This window comes from Humulus lupulus, chromosome 2 (genome assembly GCF_963169125.1).
Source record: "Humulus lupulus chromosome 2, drHumLupu1.1, whole genome shotgun sequence".
In the NCBI taxonomy this organism is placed as follows: Eukaryota; Viridiplantae; Streptophyta; class Magnoliopsida; order Rosales; family Cannabaceae; genus Humulus; species Humulus lupulus.
In genome coordinates, this window is record NC_084794.1 from 174,921,146 (window position 1) to 174,943,479 (window position 22,334).

Here is a 22,334-nt window from a genome sequence, read left to right on the forward strand (position 1 = left end):
GGGGCGACTGTTGACATATCAGGGGCGACACATCGATCAAAAGTTATGGCGCATGTGAAAATTTTGGGGCGACATCTCTAATGTACACAATTAGACACATTTTATTATGGGTGACATATCTGGGATGACTTTTATGATTATTAGGGGCGACATCTGTTGCCCCTAGAAGTGTTTTTTGTTGTAGTGTAAACAGAAAGCTACTGCAGGTAACTGACATGAAATGTAAATTTTATTTAATATAGAAAAGAGACGATACATTGGTACGTAATACTAGGAAAAGATAACAATTACTAAATTGAAAAGAAACTTTAAAGATTTAAAAAAAAAAAGCATTTGAAAGACATTTGTTACTTCTTCATGAAGATTGTAGACGAGTCTTATTATAAGTCCTAGCAGTTGGCAGGGTGAGGAAGATTACACTTCTGGGGGAGCTGCAGGGCAAGAGTGGGATCGATGCCAAGAGAAGGCAGAAGCTGTGAGTTCTTGTAGGAGCATAGGCACTGCAAGTCAGCATGAGTCAACGCAGAGCAGCACTCGGGCGTAGGTGATTTCGGGTTTGGTTTCGTCACGGCCGGCTTGCACTCCATCAGACCTTTCATTGGCACTTTGCATATGGTCTGAGCATAACTGAGCTCAACATTAATACTAGTAGTAATGCCAACCACAAGCAAAGCTACTATTACCAGCCTTGGAAAACATTCCATATTCATAATTTCTTTTTTTGTAAATATATATCAAACAATCTTCGTATACGCTCCTATACTTTGTTGCTTAGATTTAAGGTTTATATGGAGAATGACACTATATATTCACACACGAATATATAGATCAGGGAGAGAGAAAGAGAGAGAGAGAGTGGACTTTTGGTGCACTAGGTGCAGCCCGTGAAGGAGCAATGATTGGTTTGGTTGCCGTGCATGTATACCTGTGGGCGGTACTACTGTGGTGTCACGGACCATAAACTTGTGGATCAGAGAGCATGGGACTTTCTTTTTTGTCTCAACGTTGTTGGTTCTCACTCCTCATCTTCATTATAATAAGTTTACCGCTTTTTCTAATTTGTCCCTACATTTACGTCGGTATTATAATTTTCTTTTATTTTGTGCTGCGTAGGTGGAGAGGGTGTTAACGTATGTACATAATTTTTTAGTCCTATTAATAGAAGAGTGGATGTGTCTTGGGGAGTAGAGCCATTGTTTGGTTGTGATGTTTTGAGCGCATTTGTTTTGTTTGTTATCGGTCTTTCTTACCTTATAATTTTGGAAATTATGCTCTAGAAAATTGAAAAATTCCTTACAAAATATCAACTTTTAACAAAGAGCGGCTTAACTTTATTGGGGTATTTTTTTTTCCATAAATACACATTTTTTTTCTATTTTTTTTGCTGTCTATAATTTTTATTTTTCAAAACATTGGACTTTAAACTTTTAAAAATACAATTTTTAAAATTTTAAATTACAAAATATACAGTGTCAAAAAATAAATTAAAAATCAACAATAGTGTCAATAAAGATAACTCCAAATCAACTAGATATCAATCAAAAATAAAATAAAAAATAACTAAAATCCAACCTATACAAATTTACCAAAAAGCATATTATTTTAAAAAATATATATATATACCCAAGATATATGGAAAAAATTAACTAAAAATATATCCAACAAATACAAAAAATATGTTGAATTAGAAATCAACTAAATCAACAAAAAATATACATAAGAATAATTAAAAACACTGATTATTTTTTTTTTTAAATATATCCAAAATAAACTAAAAATCAACCAACACAATAGTAAATATTAAAATATATACCCAAGATATAGTAACTGTACAATAACAATGTACCTAAAATAAACTTAAACTAAACTAAATAAAAAAATAGTAAAAGCACATAAGAACAACTACATGTGTATTCAGAATAAACCACAAAATAACTAAACATCAACTGCAAAAAAAATCACAAAACAACAATATATCTTAATTGAACTTAGGAAAACAAAAATCAACCCAACATATAATTAATATAAACTTAAATTATACCGAAAGTATACTTAAAAAAAACTTGAATTCATTGCATATTTAAATGTACCAATGTAGTGCACCAAAAAATTTTTGTTTAGATTATTTAAATTTTTGTGATTTATTTTATTTAAATGTTAAGTGTGATGAATGGTTTTATTTAAGTGTTGTTATTTTATTTGGTTGATTATTTGTTTTATTTGATTGTTTATTATTTTATTTAATTGTTAGAATTGTTTGGTATAATCTTTTGAATTTAAATTTGTTAATTGTGTGTTTGGTTAATTAATTTAATAAGTGAATAATTGTGTAACATATTTATTTTACTATTAGTATTATATTTTAAATAAGTGTGACAATTGAGATAATTATGTGACATTTGGTTGAATGCACTAAGGTGCATGGTAGATAGTGATGCACCCTAGTGATTTAATGTGTGCTAGTGCATGGTAGCATGGTACACATGTGTAGATTTTCTACACACTTTATATTTCCTTATTTTAGATTTTATTTGAATTAATTTATAAAAAAAAAAAGAAAAGGGAAATGGCTAGTGTGGACGTGTAGTGTGGGGTGTGTAGTGGGAAAAGGATTGTTTTTTTTTAGGTAATAAAATCAAAATTTGGAAGGCACTAGCTATTTTGGGATAGGAATGTGATCACCCTTTATTATTTTATATCTATTATAATAAAAGAAAAATGAAAGGAAATTAAAGGAAAATGGGGAAGAAAGGAAACTTACCATTTCCTCTTGATAGTGGCTTTATGGGAATGAGAATTTAAAAAGGGGATTAAGAAGAGATTAGGCCATTTGGCCGTGACCTAGAGAGGAGATAGAGAGAGAGAGGAGGCGAGCTAGAGAGAGAGAAAGCAAGGGCTGCAATATTTTCTAGAGAAGAAGAAGAAGAAAAGAAAGAGAAGGAGAAGAAGAAGAGGGTTTCGAACCCTAGGTAAGAATCTATCAACTAGTGTTTCACATATTTGCTTTTGGATCTTCCCCTCTTCTCTAATCTAAGGTTGATTTTGTGGTTTCTTTCTTTGGGTGTATGGTGTTTGGAAATCATCTATAGGTGACAAGAGGTTTTCTTGCTATTGTGTTCTTGATTTTACAATCAAGAGAGGTAATGGTCTTTCTTAGCCTATATATTGGTTTTGATGGGTTTGTCTTTGAGGTTTTTGATGGTGATGCTAATGGTTGATTATTGTAGGATTGATGATTATGATTTGTATATTTTGAGAATATGATTTGTTTAAAAAGGGTATCATGGTTTAATGTATAAAAGGGTTATGATCTTGATTTTTCTATGTATAATGATTGGTGGCAATTTATGAATGCAAATATGGGGTTTCGGCCTAGGCATACCTAAGGATTATCTTGATATTTTGTTTGATGTTGTATGATTTTCAATATATTAGATCCATGTTTTAGGACCTATGTAATATCGGTAAGATGATAATTGGCAATCTTGATATTTGGATCCATGAAATTTTGATAGGATGCATGTTATATTGTGAATGAATAAATTATAAGATGCATGAAAATAATGATAGAAACATGTTAGGTTAATACGAAGGCATATGTGAATATGGTGCTTATGAATTAATGTATGTTACCATTATGGTTATTGTCGTTGGATTTCATGTGTAGATTCAATGGAATAGAAAAAGATGGTTTTATAAGATTTCATGTGAATATGTTAGTAATATTAGAATCATGTATATAATAAGAGTATGATGAGATTTTGGACATGTATGATTTTATGTGAAATTTTTGGGATAAAATATGAGTTTCATGAGGAATTAAGCTTGCTGATTTTTGTAAATAATTGGGTAAAAGTTTGATAAAAAGATGATTTGCATGCATAAGTAATGTCCTTGATGTTATGTTAATTTTATGAAATTAAAAAGGGGATTTTAAGTCTCATTAAAATGATATTTTACTCAAATAATTACCTACAGAATTTTTATTGATTTTTGAGAAAATATGAGCTTTTAAATTGAATATGGTGATTTTTAATGATAAAAATAGTTGCTGGAATTTTTGTAAGAAAATATGAAGTGAATTTTACTAAAATGAATTTGATGAGTTTTTGGAATAAATTATTTTTCCTAAGTTATGGTAATATTGAAAAATGGTATTTTTAATGGTATGAATGCATATTTTGATAAGTTATGATTTTTCCTTTGTTTTGATTGAGAAAAATATTTAGATTCTATTTATTTGTGATTTTTTGAGAAAATAAATGGTGGCTGAAAGTTTGTTTTAAAAAAGTTAAAAATTGTTATTTAATTGTCACATATGGATTTTGTTACATAAAACTAAGTCTTAAATAATTTAAATAAAAATATATTTTTCCACACTTAAAAATATATTTTTCACATCATTTATGTAACACAATGATAAAATTTATTTTTCTAAAGAAACATATTAAAATAGGTATTTTAATTAAATCCAAGCTTTTTGGCTAATTCTTTGTAATTTGAGATTAATAAATGAAAATGTCACATATTTTATTTTTTTAAGCTAAAATAAAATAATGTTTTGAGAAATTTAATCAACTTATAAATTTTAAGAAAAATAAAGCATGCAATATGTCTATTGATTTAAAAATAATAAAAGTAAGAAATGTAGAATTATTGTTTTTGAAAACGTCTCTATTACGCAATGTTCCCACGTATGTATGTTACATGCAATTCCACTTTTACGTCCAAAATTATGTTTATTATTCAACTATGTGGTTTTTATAAAACGATCATGCTAGTAAAATGGGTAAAACGAGCATTATTCTTTTATGGCGATAATTGCATGTTTTGTGTAACTGTTATTATGTGTGCATGGCCCATGCACACATGAGTTGTATGGAAGGGCAAAATAGTAATTTTATGAACCTAAGAAATGTTATTTTTATTCTGATATAGGCTCGTTGAACGATTGTGAAATTCTTAGCTTGGACCTGAGGTAAGGAAGTTAGATAGATTCTATGATTTTATGCTATGAATGGTAAGATTGTTGTATGAATGAATTGTTATGAATTATGAATGCCATAACGTGGTGATATGTTGAATGTGATATGTGTATGGATGTTAGATACATCAAACCAATTACGATGTCAGATACATCAAACAGATTACGATGTTAGATACATCAAACATATTACGATGTCAGATACATCGAACGAGTTACTAAGGACATTGAGACGTAACTCCTAGGGCGGACGCGCCGAGGTTATTCAAGGACCAGTGATCTCCTGTTTACCTCATAGGGTGACATGGACAATTAGCGATCCATGCTCATCATGTATGCTGTATGTTTGTGATATGATGATATGTCACGATTATGTTATGATATGATGATATGTTACGATTATGTTATAATATGATGATATGTTACAATTATGTTATGATATACCATGATGTTTTAGATGAACTTTAGTGTTTGTTTTTGTTGTATTCTTACTTGCCTATTTGTTTGTACTTCCTTACTGGGCTTTTAGCTCACCCCCCTTACTTTCCTTCCAGGTAGCAAATAGGATTTCTTTATGGCACGCGTGGTGACGTGAGGAGTTCTATCATCATGGGGTGTATGGCATGGGGTAATCCGATGGACGGAACAACAATCAACGTAGAACGCCATTTAAATTATGTTTTGTTTTTAAGAGACTTTCCTAAATTATCAGTGGGACTCAGTTATTTAATTTTTGGTTTCTTTGAACTTTGCATAAAAATCTATGTTTTATTTTAAAACTTATGGCGCCAACTTGCATGGTTTTAAACAAGTCCCCCTGAGACTTTGATAATGAATGGTATTCTTTTATAAACTATGTTATGCGAATGTTTTGTAAGTATTAGTCTAGGGCGTTCTTTACAACCAATATATATGGGTGCACTCTTAATGGTTACTACCCAAGGATAGTTACTTTAATAATAATTATTGGATTAAGATCAATGATCCATATTTATAGTTGTTAATTAATATTTCTAAAAATAAATTTGATTTTTTTAAATTTTTGGAATGATTTACCATAAAAAACATGTACTTATTATGAAAATATAATATTGTAAACTTTTCATTTTTCAAATGCATGTCAATTTCTAAATATAGTCAGTGTCTCTAATTAGTTGGAAACAACATTAATTATGGCAAAAAAAAAATCTAAATTCAAAATTAATGTAGAAAAAATATTTATCTATTATTGGTGACTTGCTATACCAAGTCACTATGTTGCCACATCATCATAATTATTAGTACTCATCTATGGATAGTAACCATTGAGAATTGTTCTATATATATATATGGCCTTGGATTATATTCCGTTCACGGAACGGTTCAGTCATAAAATAGTCAAAGGGGGCCCCAATTTGTACTACTATTCGACTGACATTGTAACACTATTTCTGATAAAAAGTGAGGCTAAATAGTGTAGTTTGTCCCATCGCACAGTTAATGTAACTGTGCAAGCCACCGGAGATAACCGATTTTATATTATTTTATGTGAATAGTTACACGTTGGGGGTGGTTTTCTGGTAATTGTACTTCTTGAACTTTTGGTTTTTTGGTAATTTGTAGCTTCATAACATATTTGTTGTTTTTTTACATTGACTGTACATTTAGTACATTGTTCTTACTATTTTGCACATTGTTTATGATTTCGCAACACATACTGTTTAACACAGGTAGATGGGCCAGTCCGAGTCCATGAGCACGGCCCAAACGAAAAGGGTCTATTACAGTGAAATAAACTTTAAAATCGAGATTTTTTTTTATTAGGCCCAAAGTTAAGAATGGGGCACGTAAGATAAATTTTTGTAATGAAGATGTTTTATTTAATATATCTTCCCCTTTTGTTATGTTACCAGCAGACAAAGTAGTGATCAATTAATATATCAGAAGACGTAGTATTGAATATTGTAGTGAAAAGTTAGTGAAATAATGAGGACTGCTAAAATCAAAACTAATTAACACTTTTTTTATCCTAATTAACAATATTATTAGTTTACTTAATAGAATAATATTGGTGAATTTGTAATAGTAATAAACAAGTTTGGTGAGTTGCATTAACATTGAAATTTTTTTTGTTTTTTTATCCTAATTAATTACCTAATTCATATTAATATTATGCTTTAAACATGGTTTTAATGATTTTATGCCTATTTGGTGAGAAGCATATATACTTTAAGCAATCAATTAAAAAAGCTAACAAAGTTACTTACTATTAAAATCTCGTAAGTATAGATAGTAGGCTCGAATCTACACGATATGATTAAGTAAGTGTAATTATGTCATATTTTGTAATCCTTCATTGTAATTGTGAAGATGAATATTTTTACTAATTTCATCTTTAATGTACAATTGATGAAATTTCAAAAATAGTGATACGCATGGTATATAATGAAGAGAAAGAAAAGAAACGATTACAGTCAATTTGTTATCTAATTTTATCAATTAGAGTGAAGCGTCACTAAAAAAAGAATGTATATTTAGGATTGGTCATTTGATTATCATTAATCTACCTTTCTAAAACATTACAAATATGATTGAACTGCCATAATCAATAATTTTTTACCATTGAAACAAATATACTATTTAGCTACAATTTTAATTCACTTACATTAATGCAATTGTTATACTAATTCAGCCACCTAAACCATTACAAAACACTTTAATTGTTAAGTAGGACAGAAAGCCTACGAAAATAGACACTTAGTCAATTTGCACTATCATTCTGTCATAAAGTTCGATGGTTATCTAGATTCGTCGAATGTAGCCGAATGCTAAGCTCTCTTACATGGTGAGGGTTGTTGACTGTGAGGAAGCGGTAGACCGACCAGCTGAGGGCATGTTCTTCGATTGTGGTCTGCAGAATAACAGTTCGAACACTTCCTTTTAGTTTTAACGGCTCCATCCGACATATCTATCGTAACATTGTCCCTATTGTTTCTTGCATAGGCGGATCCTTTAGTTCTACAAGGTGTTGGGTCCCTGGTAATGTTTTCATTTTCTTGATAGGTTTGATATCGTCCCGAGTCATTGTCACCGGTGTTTGATTCCAATGGAACTGCATCCTTGAACATTACAGTTAGTGTTGCCACTTCTTGTTTCGCTTTGGTGTAAGATTGCTCAGACTTGAAAGCGTAATAGCTCAACAAGTTTGTATCCAAAGCGAGGGATGCCTGCCTAGCCATTTCAAATAACTGTTGCTTTTCTGTGGAGTGTTGCTTTAGTTCGAGGGGGAGGTCTGCTTTTGCATTCTTACTCCACCGTTTCAGCAAGAGAGACTATGGTACTATCTTCATATGACGGTATTTCATTACGGCCCAAATATATCTACACGGATAGCCGTCTGTCTCAAAAAGCAAGCAGTGACAAGTGAATGTCTCCTCTTGTGGGTGGTAATGAACGTTGTACACTCTATCCTCGTGTTGGAACTTTGACAAACTGTAGGAGAATGATTCACCGTTGTCTTCACAATTGTTGACAAAGTACGCATGTTCCGCTTTGATTTGATCAGCCACTTTATAGTACATATTTCTAGTGTATAATTTGGCACACTGCTCATGGTACGTCTTAAGAGCATTTTTGGGACCTGGTATTGGAGGACTACTATGTCGACTATTGTAATCATCTTCTCTCTCGACGTGCCTCAACTTTGTCATAGCAACGTCAATCGAGGTAACGAATTCATGGAGACTATAACTTGCATGTAGGAATTTTTTAATACTTGAATTCATGGACTCACATCTTTGGTTGGTCCGCATTCCGACGATAAATTTCCCTCTTAGGTATGTCTCTGCCCATGAACGACGACTGTGATAAGTGTTGGTGCACCATTGGCTAGAATGGAGGTCAAAATTGTGTATTAATTCCCCCCATTTTTGCATGAATTCCTCTATTGTGTAATAGTTGTACATGACATCTTGAAATCCTTGTAAGAATCAGGGGTCTTTTGAAATTTTTAAAGCGTTGGTGCACAGGTGCCACGCACACAACCGGTGAGTTGCATTTGGGAAGTACTTCAAGACAGCATTTTTGATAGCTCCATCTCCATCTGTCACCACAACCTTTGGTGTTACATGATTGTGGCATTCAATAAATTTGTCAAGCAACCAAAAGTAAGTTTGCTCATCCTCAGAGTTAAGCAGTGCCATTCCAAATATGCAGGTCTTGAAATGATGATTGACGCCCAAAATAATTGTCAGGGGTTTATTATATTTGTTTGTCATATATGTTGTGTCAAATCCAATAACCTCACCGAATGCGACGAAATCCCGTCGAGAATATCCGTCCGCCCAGAATAGGTTCCCCAATCTGTTGTCCACGTCACATTGATATTGAATGAAGAAATTTGGATCCCTCTTTGACAGACAATCCAAATATCCCAAAGCACCATCTGAATCTGTACATCTTTTCTCTTTTCTTTTGACATGGGCGACCTTGTTGTAAACGTCTCGTAGCTGGCAAGGCATCCTTTCGTACCCACCAGACTGCATTGCCAAGTGGGAGATGATGTGTGAAGTTCTTATCCCAACTTGGTTCATTGACCTCACTTGAGCAACTAGGGTTTCTGACACGGAACGGTTTGATCTCAGAAATCGCAACTCATCTAATGCTGCCTTGTCATGGTTGTGCAGAGGTTGGAATTCCTTGCAAATCCACGGACCCTCATCGCCCATCATTACGACTCGAAAACTAGCTTGGCAACCAGTCCTAGTAATAGATGTTTTTCGTTTGCTCCCACCGGCCTTGTCAATTTCCATGTGTTTGCGGAAACCTTCTTTTGAACATACCCATTTTCTCATGGTGATGTTCCCATTTTTTTTCCGTACATCTGCTTTGCGGACACTGAAGCCTACCCACAAAGAGTATGTGTAATAAAAATCCTCACACTCTTCAAGGGACTCCAAGACCTTTCCCTGGACATCCTCCGTCTCAATATCATTTGCGAGTTTCTCAATCCCCAAAGATTGTAGTATATTTTCCCAATTTGATGTTTCTTGCAAACTTCCTACCTCGTCCATATTTAAGTTAAATTTGGGAAAGAAAATCCAAGTTTTAGGCAATATATTATAAATAGAGTTATTGTATGTTTTACATAGCCCATTATACATAAAATTTGACCTGTAAACTCAGTCGATATTGGTGAAAAGCTTGATATTGCAAAGGTGTGTAAAAACATGGCACAAATGTGAAACTGGATTTTCAAAATAGAAGAAAATTCCTATTATTATAATTTTTCCTTATTTGGTTCCCATAGAAAATGGGAGACATACCCAAATTAAAGGAAATGTGAACGTAAATAATAAAGGCCAATGCATTTTCAAGTGTAAGATTTATTTGGGCCTTCCATTGATATTGAGGAGATTAAACAATGGGCCCAGTAAAATAAGCTAGTCAATATATTGGAAGAATTTCTAATGATGAGGGAATGTGGGCATTAATAGACTTGTGACAAATTTCCTTTGAAAATAAAAAAGATTTTAAATTAATAATAAAACGATTTTTTTAACTAAATTAAAATTTGATATCTAAACTAAGTGATTGTTTATGACAACCTTGAAAGTTACATATGTGCATGTGTACAAACTTTGAGTCATGAAATTGATGTTTAAAAATATGTTCAGTTTCTATTACTTTAATTATAGCCCCTATTTGGTTCCCACATAAAATAGGAGACATACTCAAATTAAAATAGTGTCAACATAAATTTAGTTTGATTGAGGAGAATAAAATAAAGATTATGCTCACCTTGTTCAAGGAGATTCGTGCACTGAAACTTTTGAAGGTGAACTTGGCATATCCTCCAGATTTTGTTATATTCTATTCAATTGTGAACACAAAATGTGCTGTTGGTTAAATTTTAAAGTTGGGGGATACAGGTTTTTATCCAAGCAAGTTATTAGGTAGACATATTTATTGGGACATTTAATGTTGAATAAAGTGTACACCTTTTTTAACGAGGCCCAATTGATGTTTTGGGCCACCTGAAATATATGTTTTTAATGAAAATATTTTATTAAACAATTGACCCTTATTTTGCCATGTATGTTTATCCTCTACTTTTGGTTGTTACTTGATTTAATTTGTAAACTTTGTGTTGTCGACTAGTGGTTTCTTGTGACTTACAATAGTTAAAACAATAAATCCATTCAACATATTTTATAATGTAAAATAGTCAACATTTACTAAAATCTAGAAACTAACCACATCACCACAAAGTTTGTCATAATGATATTTTCGTACAAGTACACACAATCATTTAATATCCATACTACATGGTATTTTTAATTCAACCACAACATATTGAAACACTAAATAACCTAAGAGACCAAGTAAGATTATCTGAGTTAAGACTCCAGCAAATACAAATTAAAAATACTTAACATAGTGAAAATGGGTTGATGTGGGCTTCATTGTCTAGTAATAGTTGTCGGATCAATCAACATTGTCCAAGTTCAAACATGCGGCCATACTCAATTGATTGTTCATATTATCGACAACCGTTTCAATACCTTTCATGTGCTCATTTGCAAGATTGGTTGTCTTTGTTAATTTGTAGATCAAATCTGACAAATCAAGCAGGAGGTCTCTTGCTTCCTTAGAAAGTCTATAGGCCTTATTCCTCAGCCTCCTCTCTTCATAAAACTTATCCTTAAGAGTAGTGCAATTAGAAAAATTAACACACTTAACAGAAACACGTTTGTATTTAGTCAAGATTGATGAAGCCTTCATCCTTGACGATCCCGGGCTCCCGCAATGCATCGGGCATGCACTGTTTGGAGTACCACATTCTCCGGACGACATAATTAATTTCAGGGGGAAAAGTTGTCGTCTTGGTGGTTTATGCATAAATCTCTAACCAATAAATGCACTATACCAACCATCCATTATATAGGTGTTCATTTCGTGTAGTCTGATTTTTATTAGTCACCAAGTATTATTCACGTACTATTTTACCCATACTTTAAATAGTAAAATGTGTCTATACCATGCCACATTAAATTAAGTGGACCCTAAAAATGTAAGGCCACGGCATGGGAAGTACTGTTCACATACTATTCTGCCAATAGTTTCAATAGTAAATTAGGTGGCATGACAGTCCATTGTACATTGAATTCTGTGGACCCACCAAATATAAGAACCACCAAACTAAAAGATTTTGTCCTCATTCATTGACATGACAATCTGAATTAACATTTTATTTTTAGATACATTCATAACAAGTTTTAATAAAAATAATTATTTTCTATTGTGGTCCTTATTATTCACTACTAATAATTAAAAATTATTTTATAGCGGCTAAAATTTTGATATATTCTAATTTATAAAAAATAATTTTCAGTCACATTTTCAATAAATTAAACGATATATTTATTGCCAAATAGTTATTAAATATTTATGCTTAATTATATATTCAATCACTAATTATTTTTTTCCTATGATGGTATTATGGTTCAAATTAACAATTATATAAATGTTTAACTATAATTTAGAAGTTTATGCAATCTTATTTGTAACCTGTTGCAAGGCCCAATGAGAAGGAAGGAGGTGTTGGCCCTTGAATGAGCTAAGCCGATTTGGTGGGGCCATGATTGTATTTTTCTATAGTGGGATTGGGATTGTGATTGTGAGTGAGACCGGAGGCAAAGCAAGAAGCAGTCAGAAGAGGAAGAAGAGAAGGTGCTGGGGCAGTGGATCCCACCATACGTATACGCAGTGGTCTTGGGTCGTTGGCCCCACCTCGTCACCCAACTTTAGGGTAGGCGACAGACATAAATGGGCCACTACCAATGTAAATGGGAGAAGTCATACTTTTATGGAATGTTACAATTTATGTGTCTTTCCCACAACTGGTACACCTTAAAAGTACACATATCGTGTCTGGTACAACCCAATTTTTTTTTTGTTTAATCATCGTTTAGGTATTTTAAGAAGTGTCCAATGTACACGTGGAAATTTTTCACAAAAAAAAAAAAAATTCAATACAAAACTCTTAATATTATTTTAATTTTTTTAGGTCCATTAATATGATTGCTTCATGGAACTATCATACATTCTAAAAAGGGGAAATAGTAGGATCACACGGATAACCAACAAATGAGGTTCAGAAGTAAATTTCATTAAGAAACAAAATATGTAAATAGTAACTACTACAGTACTGTTAGAAATAGCATTTAATATTTTAAAAATTATCTAATAGTTACAATAGAGATTGTCACCCACCTGGATAGTACAAACATTATAAACATATTGAAATATAGTTAATAATAACCATACTATTAAAAGTGGTGTAGCACCAACTTAAAATTGTACTTGTTCGAATAACATTAATAAAGTTGTGTACTTAAAAACTAATTATATATGGAATAGTAAAAAATCAAGTCAAGGCATTGCACACTGCCTTGGTGGCACTCCTCTCAGCCAGTTTTTTGGAGCACTCTTCCACTCCTTCAAATATTCTACCTTCTACCTTCACACGTGAGATAAATGTAGGACAATGATCCGGGCCAGATTTTTTTGTATAATATTTTGGCAAGCTCCAATTCATTTTTTGGAGACGCTCTTGCAAGATATTTTTCCACGACACGTCTTTTTCAAAAGATGTGTAAGGAGACCTACTACCATGGGAACTTGATGATGACCCTTAGTTTAATAAAGTGGGATTTAAACATTAGGGTTGAGAAGTAAATAATATGAAAAACGTAATAATTGTTTAAAGAAAAAATATATTTGACCCTTTATATATTTAAAAGTGAGTACCTCCATTAAATCCTGAAGGCTGAAAGTTGGCTTTCTCAACAGAGAGGAATCCATATGCAATCCTTGCTACGTCATTCATAGCTTCCTTCTTCGTGTTAAATGTTGCGGGAACACGAAATGCTTCATCATTGACTGTGACGGAGGCAGCAAACATGGTTTTGTCAGTGGACCCATGATTTGTGCATACGTACAAGGGAGATGGTAAGTGATTTTTTTGACAAAATTCATTCAATTTTGTTTTATAAGCCATGTTGAATGAAGGTAATAAGTTTATGAGTTTTGAGAGGTACTACTTCTAACACACTTCCCACTAGCACTTATGAAGTATTATTTTGGCAATGATGGTCTAAACCATTTCGGCTAGAATAATTTCTATAAATAGGTAGGAAAAAATATTAAAATATCATGTCTTTCATTGTAGCATTGTTGACCAGATATACGTGCTATATTGTCTGTATGTGCACTTTTTTAATGGGACTATTTTTCTACACATGTATAATTAGTGAGATCACCCAAAAGGCATGAAGTAATTTTGAAGTTCCAACTCACAATTATATTTTAAAATAATTGTGAATTACCCTTGCATTGTTCCAACAATCTACATCACTGGATTATAAAAATATGATAAACAAAATTATTACCTTTCTACCCTCCTAGAAAGAACGATTTTCTTATTGGTTAAGTGAACATTAATTGTGGTAGTTATTTAATATATTGCAATATTTTTGTAACACTGTAACTTTTTAACTATATAAGAAATAAGTTCATGTAGAACAACTTTTATTTTTCCCACAATCTTCAAATTCCACTAAACAAAACATAAAAATAACCCAAAAAAAAAACAAAGTTCAGAAAATATAAATAAAGCTTGAAACATGTACAATTTAAAAGTCTAAAACATATTATAAAAACAACTAAACATAATAAAGGAATGATTGTCTAGTTCATCCCCTAAATAGTTGTGACAATAATTCCACCAAAGTGTGGATATTTGTCTCCATGTCACGGAGCCTTTTCTCTAGCTTCTTCATAATTAACTTAACATCTTTGATTGGGCCTCCATATCTAAATCGCAGCCCGAGACTGTGCTTGCTAAGACGGATACTGTATCATTGACCATGATAACTTCCTCATATTGCTTGGCCACTTGCTGGGATACTCCACATAGAGGGTAGTTATGGGAAGGGGCGGGTAGGGCATGGTAGTGTGGCTGGTTTGGACAATTTTCAGTGCAATTATGGTCCATTGGTTGAATATTAAAACAATTGTCTTCTTTGTTTGTTTGAGAGATTTCTCTAGACTCTTGGAAAATATGAGTTGAAAATGGCTAATGAATGCTCTATTTATATGCCTTACCTCATTTGGGAAGGAAATGTGACATTGCAGATTAAAAAAGTTTTGGAGTAGGTATGCTTTTCAAGAAAATTAAAATAAATCAAAACACATGTCAACTCATTGTAATTATTACCAACACATGTGAACTCATTTTGATTACAAGGCATGCATACATTGAAACTTGACCACTCATACTTGTAAATAATCACATTTTATATTTTGACAAGTAGTCTACCCCTCCAAATCAACTTTATAATACAACACCGATTTAGAGCAGTCCCAATAGAGAACCGGTCAAAAAAAGAGCTCCATCACATAAATGTTTTAACCTTGCTACAGTACTACACTACATTTATAACATACTGTTCATACTCTAAATTATATTTTTATTAATTTCTCATACTTTCTCTCTCTCCTTGTCTCCTTCAAGCTCTACTTCCATTTTTTTTTTATTTAAATGTCTTTCTTTAGTTATTTTATATTAATTGAAACTAGCAACACAGCCAAAAATTAGTTATGATTAATTTATTTAAATTGTAATTATTTTTTTTCTTTTTTTATATATATACTCTAATATATATATTTTCTCTCTACCATATATTTTTGTATAACAAATCTTTAAATATCTTTAGTTATATAAATATTTGAAATAAATATTAATGTAAATATGAAGATATATAATAATATTATTAATAATTAGATAAATATTTGAAATCAATAAAAAATTAAATATTTAAATGTTGTAAGAAAAATATATTTTAGGTTATTTTATAAATTTGGATTAATTGAAAATAAAATATTATTATATTTGATATTATGCATAAATAAATATTGCAAGTATTAAAAGATATATAAATATTATTGTAAGAAATAGAGATATCATTGAAAGTGATAGAAAATAATTAAAATTAATAATATATAAATGATATAGAGAAAAAAATAGAGAATATGATAGAGTAGAGTACAAGTGCTCTTAGAGAGGTGAATTTAAAGTGTGTGAATTTAAAAATATCTTAATTCGTCCATATTTACAAACAAATTTATTTCTAAGTAAACACATATAATATAAAATTATAAAAGTTATCAGGTTCCATTCCCAACTCATTCACGTGTACCCTCCCACAACAAAAAAATATATTAAAAAAAAGGTCAAAATGCACACTATAAGACGCCACGCTGGACCCCACCCTATAAAGGACAAATAATTATATAACACAACAAGGAAAAGGGGCTTTTACTTCGGTTTTTAAACTTGATTTACTTCGGTTTTCGCTAAAATTTGCAACCGCAATAGTTCGGAGCGAAGTAAAAACTAGTTAAAAACCGAAGTAGAATCTCCACTTTCTACTTCGGTTTTTACATAATAACCGAAGTAGAAAGTGAATATACGCGACCATCCTTGGCACTTTCTACTTCGGTTCTTAGGTAAAACCGAAGTAAAAGGGCTACTTTCAACTTCGGTTTTTACTAAGAACCGAAGTAGAAAGGGGACATTCTACTTCGGTTCTTAGTAAAAACCGAAGTAGAATGTGCCCACTTTTTTATTTAATATATATTTCTGATTATTTTTAAATGGACGATTTCTATTTATATATATATATATTGGCCTAATTTTTTTTCAGCAATTTAATTATATGAATTTACAATTATATATATTTTTACAATTGAAATTGGTTAAGAATTTTTTTTGAATGAAAAAATGATAACTTTTATTAATTAAAAATGTTATACATGAGCATATAAAACACAAGTACTTAAGTAAGATAACTACCCTTAACATTAATACATTTACAAAAAACTATACTTACAACTAAACGAACTTATAAACAAAATAGGCTTACTGATAAATGTATGTCATCAATTGACCTAACCATTCGTGTTGGATTGGCAAGAGGTCTGCAATCTCACAATATTGTGTCTTCCCACCAAACTGTAAAATTAATAAATATAAATTAATTTTATAGATTATCGATACCAAAATAAGTTATAAAAAATGAACTTACTTTTTCTTTTAGGATTTCTATTGCATTTGATGCCCGTACAATATATAAAATATTTTAGTTTAACTTAAGTCACCGATCTTTTATTTTTTACCGGTAATAATCCCTAACATTCATGTTTAGTCCCTATTTTAACGCACGAATAACGGGTTTGAGAAAATATGCACAAATTACGTAAAGTTGGAGACTTTTGCCAAATAAATATATATATATATAAGACTTAAATGCTACATTTGTAAAATAACAGAGACTTTAGCCGTTAATTACCCTAAAAAATAAACATCATGTTTAATTCAGCAAGCATGCATTATCTAGGTTTAGCCTCTAATGTTAAAGCATATTAATAGATATATATTTATATATACAAGGTATTTCTTAAAATATAAAAGCATGTATTATTTATATATTTAATATCTAAACTAAAATATTATAGAATTTTCTCGTACAAATCTGTGACAAGAACCTTCTTCTTTTCTTGTGCTTTTCTCGTACTAGGTTCTAGTCTTATAAATTTTTTATAAAATTCGGCAGAGTATCATCTGTTTCTATAGCATACCGTAATTTCATAATTACCTATAAAACCAATTAAAACAAACACAATAATCAAGCATAGATGAATCCATAATTATTAGGTTCTAGTCTTATAAAATTTTTAAAAAATTCGGCAGAGTATCCTCTGTTTCTATAGCATACCACAATTTCAAAATTTCCTATAACAACAACACAAACAAACACAATAATCAAGCATAAATCAATCCATCCTTATATCACCACAGCATGCAAATTTCCCAGAGCCTACTTCACTAATTTTCAAACATAACTTTCACTAAATCTAATATGCATGATTACATTTGCCTTATCTTTATACATAAATCTTGTAGTAATATAAATAAAAAAAATAACTAACCTTCAATATTACTCTTTAATGCACCCGAAATGAACAACAAAGTTCACCACTCAATCAACGACCCTACTAAAACATTACATAATTAGTAAACTACATAATTAATTATCAAACCAAATAATAAAAAAAAATCCAAACTAGTTAATGAAACTAATGAACAACACTTTGATCATCTTCAAGCTATTTATTTTTTTTCAAATATTTAAAAAACAAATTTATCTAATTTCTAAAATTCACTAATATACATATATATATTTATAATAAACCTAATTTTTATCACATTATTTAACCTAACAAAATAAACAAATAATTATAAAAGTTAACAAAATATTAATTATAAAATTCAGAATAATAAAAAAAATAAAAAAAATAAAGAAAAATAAAAAATTATCATCAAAACCATATTTTAGTAATCTATACCTGTTTTGAAGCTCAAAATCCCCTTGCAATGACAAAATCCCGGTCAAAATCCGGCAAGAAACACCAAGAAACAATGGAGAAATTACCCACGGCCAAATGCTTTATTTTTTTCTCTAAAAAACAAAAAAAAAAAAGATTTTTGGACTATATTTCGGTTTATAGCGTAGAAAAGCAGCAAGAAATAAAGAAAAAACAAAAAAAAAAGGGTGTGGAGAATGAAAATGGGTCTTGTCTCACGGTTGTTAATGGAGGTTTTTGGGGTTTTTTTTGCACAGAGGAGAGAGTAGGGCTTGAGGGAGATGACTGTTCGGGTGTTAAAAAAGGATTATAAAACCCTTTAACTTCGGTTTTTACCTAAAAACCGAAGTTAAAGGTGCACAAGGGAATAATGGTTGTGCACATTTCACTTCGGTTTTTAGGTAAAAACCGAAGTGGAAAGTGCACTTTCTACTTCGGTTTTTACCTAAAAACCGAAGTGAAATGTACATAAGGGCCGCGTTTGGCTTGGCCATTTTTTTGCATTTTTATTATCTCTAAACATAAGCCACGGGCTTGTGCAACCAAACACGGCCCTCTTCACTATGAATTTTTCACTTCGTTTTTTTAAAAAAGCGAAGTAGTATGTAATTTTTTTCAGGGCTCCATTTTCAAAAGTGAAGTAAAAGAGTTTGAATAGGTTTTTACTTCGTTTTTTTGTATGCTCACTATAAAAACCGAAGTAAAAACCTATATTTCTAGTAGTGTAACTACCCTCCTTGAATTGTCACTTCGAGTATAAGAAATCTATTAAAAAATTCAATGATTTTATTTTTTCTGAAAGGTCACTTCAAATGTAACATTTTGCTACCCACTTTCGTCTTGGTTATGTTTAATAGTCAAATTCTTCAGGCGGTTATGGTAATGTTTAATATTTGTTTTAGGTTTGAAACAACTATCTAGACAATGATTAACACACTACCCTCATAAATGGGTATTAATTTCCTTTCTACGTTTAGAACAGAAAAACTTATTCTGCCCCATTTATCGATTAATTTCCCTTCAATTCAATATTCAACAAAATAACATAAATATCAGACATCAATAAAAACCATTATGCATTTTGAATGTCACACGTTAAATTAAAAAAAACATAACAGCAGTTTACAATAGAACAATTAAAAATAAAATTACAAACATAACATCGAAGGTGCTTGAACATTAAAAACTAAAGTAGAAAGACATCTAATTGAAGGAACATAAGTGGAACTACCTGAGTACAGGTATCACCCTTCCAGTGTATTATTGATAGCCTCTGCAATACGAGCGAGTGCGTCGAGCTTCCTCTCCATCTCCTGAATGGCGGCTGATAAGGTGGTCATCTCGTTTGCTGCAGCATTATATTTTTCTACAACTTGTTTTCCCAATTTGATGATTTTTTGTCGAATGTTGTTGGATTCGTTGATCCCCTCAATTGACGGGCCACATTTGTCATAAGGATTCGAGATTATTGGATCATCAAACTCATCCTCACCATTGTCGGACCCAGAATAACTCTCTGAACCCCTTCCACCTATGAAGACAGACATTTCATCATTAGTAGAGGGGTTATTTGGGCTCCTCATTTTTCAATTTTCTTGGCTAACAATTTCAAAAAAATTGAGACAATATGAGGACGGTATTGTTTTTTATATAGTCTTTGAAATTTCCCAAAAAAAATTCTAAACCTCTCAAATATTCCCTCCACAAGGTAAAACGCGTTTTCTTCTTGGGAAAATGTGACTGTTGATGTTATAAATAATAAATAAAAAATTTTGGGCAGTGGAATTTCGTGGTGCGCGTAAATGACACATGATGAAATATTGTTTTATTTAAAAAAATAAAAAGATAATACAACATATTTTTATCATATTATAATATTGTATTTATAAAATAGTAATGCGAACCCGATGGGACAAGTCAATCTTCTCACAATTTGACCCAATGTCACAATTATTGAGGTCATGGGTCTTCTACTCTATCATTCAACTATATCATTACTATTTGAACTTCAGGTATACTGTTAATAATATTATAATTTATAATACAAATTAATTTCCTCTAAAACATTATATTTTCACTAAAAAAATCAGTTAATAAATAATTATTTCATGGTCTTAAAACATATAAAAAAAACCCACAATTCTATTTTTAATTTAGTACATAACATTTTACTTATATATTCTAAATTGACCATTTGTAAAATACTATAGGTCTTGTAACATTTAACAAATGTGCAACATGTTTGTGTGTGGTCACATCTCCCAACTACTTATGTCACTGCCATATTTAATTTTGTACATTTTTCCTACCATTTAATTCAAAGCTTTCCTCCAATCTAGACTAGTCGAATTAGTACATATATAAATATTCATGAACGAGGTTCATTTAAAAAACCAAAAAGTAAGTGTTCTACATTTAGCCAAAAAGTAGGTTTTACATTACTTTTCGTTGCGTAAAAACTAATATATAGCCCTTATTTAGTCAGAATTGTCCTAAAATTGGTACATTTATGGTATGTTGATAATATGGACAAAAAATAATATTAATTGTGTCTATTTTTACTAGTATTTTAATATAAATTATATTTTCGTTGTTGAAATTTTTTTATTGACCCAAATTAAGAACTCAAGCAATGAAAGGCACAATTAAAAAATATACACCAATTATCTTCACTTTTAATAACTTATAATTTTAACTGCGAAACCCATACAAGTCATGTGACGTTCATGATGAAGCAAGCTGCTAATTAATTAAAACTTAACCAATTTGTTAGAATAACTGGTCCAACTTATAGTAAGACAAGTTTACATGTAACTGGAACATTGTTCTAACTTAATAACAACACATGGTAGGAGAACCAATACAAAATATTGCAGGTGAATTGTTACGGAGAGGAGGTTACTAATAAATTTGTCATACTCTCAAAAGGGCTTGTTAGGTTTGTGGCAGGATTTCAAAGCAGGAATTCAGTCTACAGGAGTAATACTCTCCACCAAGGATGATGGGTTATTTAGTAGGTCTGAAATCTTCTCAACAACTTCATCAACACTCCTCGTCTGCTCTCTTGCCAAGCTGGAAGTCTTCAAAAGTTTGAATATTATTTCACTTAATTCAAACAAAAGGTCCCTAGCTTCAACACATTGTCGGTTAGCCTTTCGCCTTAGTTGCATCTCCTCCTCCAACTCATCTTCCAAAATGGGGCATCTCCTACACTTGACAACTTTATGAGCTAACTTGTGTCGACTCGAAATTGATGAACCATTTTTCCCTGACGAACCAGGAGTCCCGAAAACCATGGGAGAAGCACTTTTTGGTGTACCGAATTCTCCGGAAGACATTGTGTTACACTTTGTTTTTTAGTGTGTTGGGTCTATGAATGTTTCCAATAAGTTTATATTTTTTGGAATGTATTCTTTCAAGTAGAATTAAACGAAATGCCTTTTAAATAGGTGTGCTTTAAGAAATATGAATAAAACTTATACCCAAACAGACAACAATAATAGAATACAATGCACGAGTATTTTGTTTGTTTGTGAGTGTCAACATGTCAAAACATTGAATATTTTCTGACCATAAGTTGACATGACATCACATTGTGGAAAATTTTCCAAATCGTGTTCAACCTTCCAATTTTTAATATACATTTTATTGTATTGTTACTATGGTATTCTATAGCTTCAACACATTAAAAGTAATTATAAATAAATTTGGTTCCATTCTAACTATAAATTTTAAATTATTACTTATGATTCATTACATAAGTAATTTAATAATCAAACCAATTAGATAGTAAGCACATACAAATAGTGGAAGATTATTAAATAACTCAATAAAAATATTACCCGAATATTATTGTTTATTTTATTTTTGTTTGAATTAAGTC

At 31.1% G+C, this 22,334-nt stretch overlaps 2 protein-coding genes and 1 long non-coding RNA gene across 3 annotated transcripts; 1 reads left to right on the plus strand and 2 right to left on the minus strand.

Annotated features, from left to right (window-relative positions):
- Positions 1-211: 211 nt before the first annotated feature.
- LOC133816425 (putative lipid-transfer protein DIR1) lies at positions 212-808 on the minus strand. Its single transcript, XM_062248929.1, has one exon. It carries the CDS (start codon positions 708-710, stop codon positions 390-392), a length of 321 nt encoding a protein of 106 aa, XP_062104913.1. The 5' UTR covers positions 711-808; the 3' UTR covers positions 212-389.
- Positions 809-2,744: 1,936 nt separating this feature from the next.
- Positions 2,745-5,840, plus strand: LOC133816426 (uncharacterized). Its single transcript, XR_009885231.1, has 4 exons — positions 2,745-2,969; positions 3,090-3,140; positions 4,939-4,978; positions 5,539-5,840. It is a non-coding gene; the product is annotated as an uncharacterized LOC133816426 (long non-coding RNA).
- Positions 5,841-8,952: 3,112 nt separating this feature from the next.
- On the minus strand, positions 8,953-10,035 carry LOC133814942 (protein FAR1-RELATED SEQUENCE 5-like). Its single transcript, XM_062247841.1, has one exon. The coding sequence runs from the start codon at positions 10,033-10,035 to the stop codon at positions 8,953-8,955; it is 1,083 nt and encodes a 360-aa protein (XP_062103825.1).
- Positions 10,036-22,334: the final 12,299 nt, after the last annotated feature.

Excerpts from the sequence above, each read along its gene's own strand:
- LOC133816425 (XM_062248929.1), bottom strand. The coding sequence starts at position 710 with ATGAATATGGAATGTTTTCCAAGGCTGGTAATAGTAGCTTTGCTTGTG.
- LOC133814942 (XM_062247841.1), bottom strand. The coding sequence starts at position 10,035 with ATGGACGAGGTAGGAAGTTTGCAAGAAACATCAAATTGGGAAAATATA.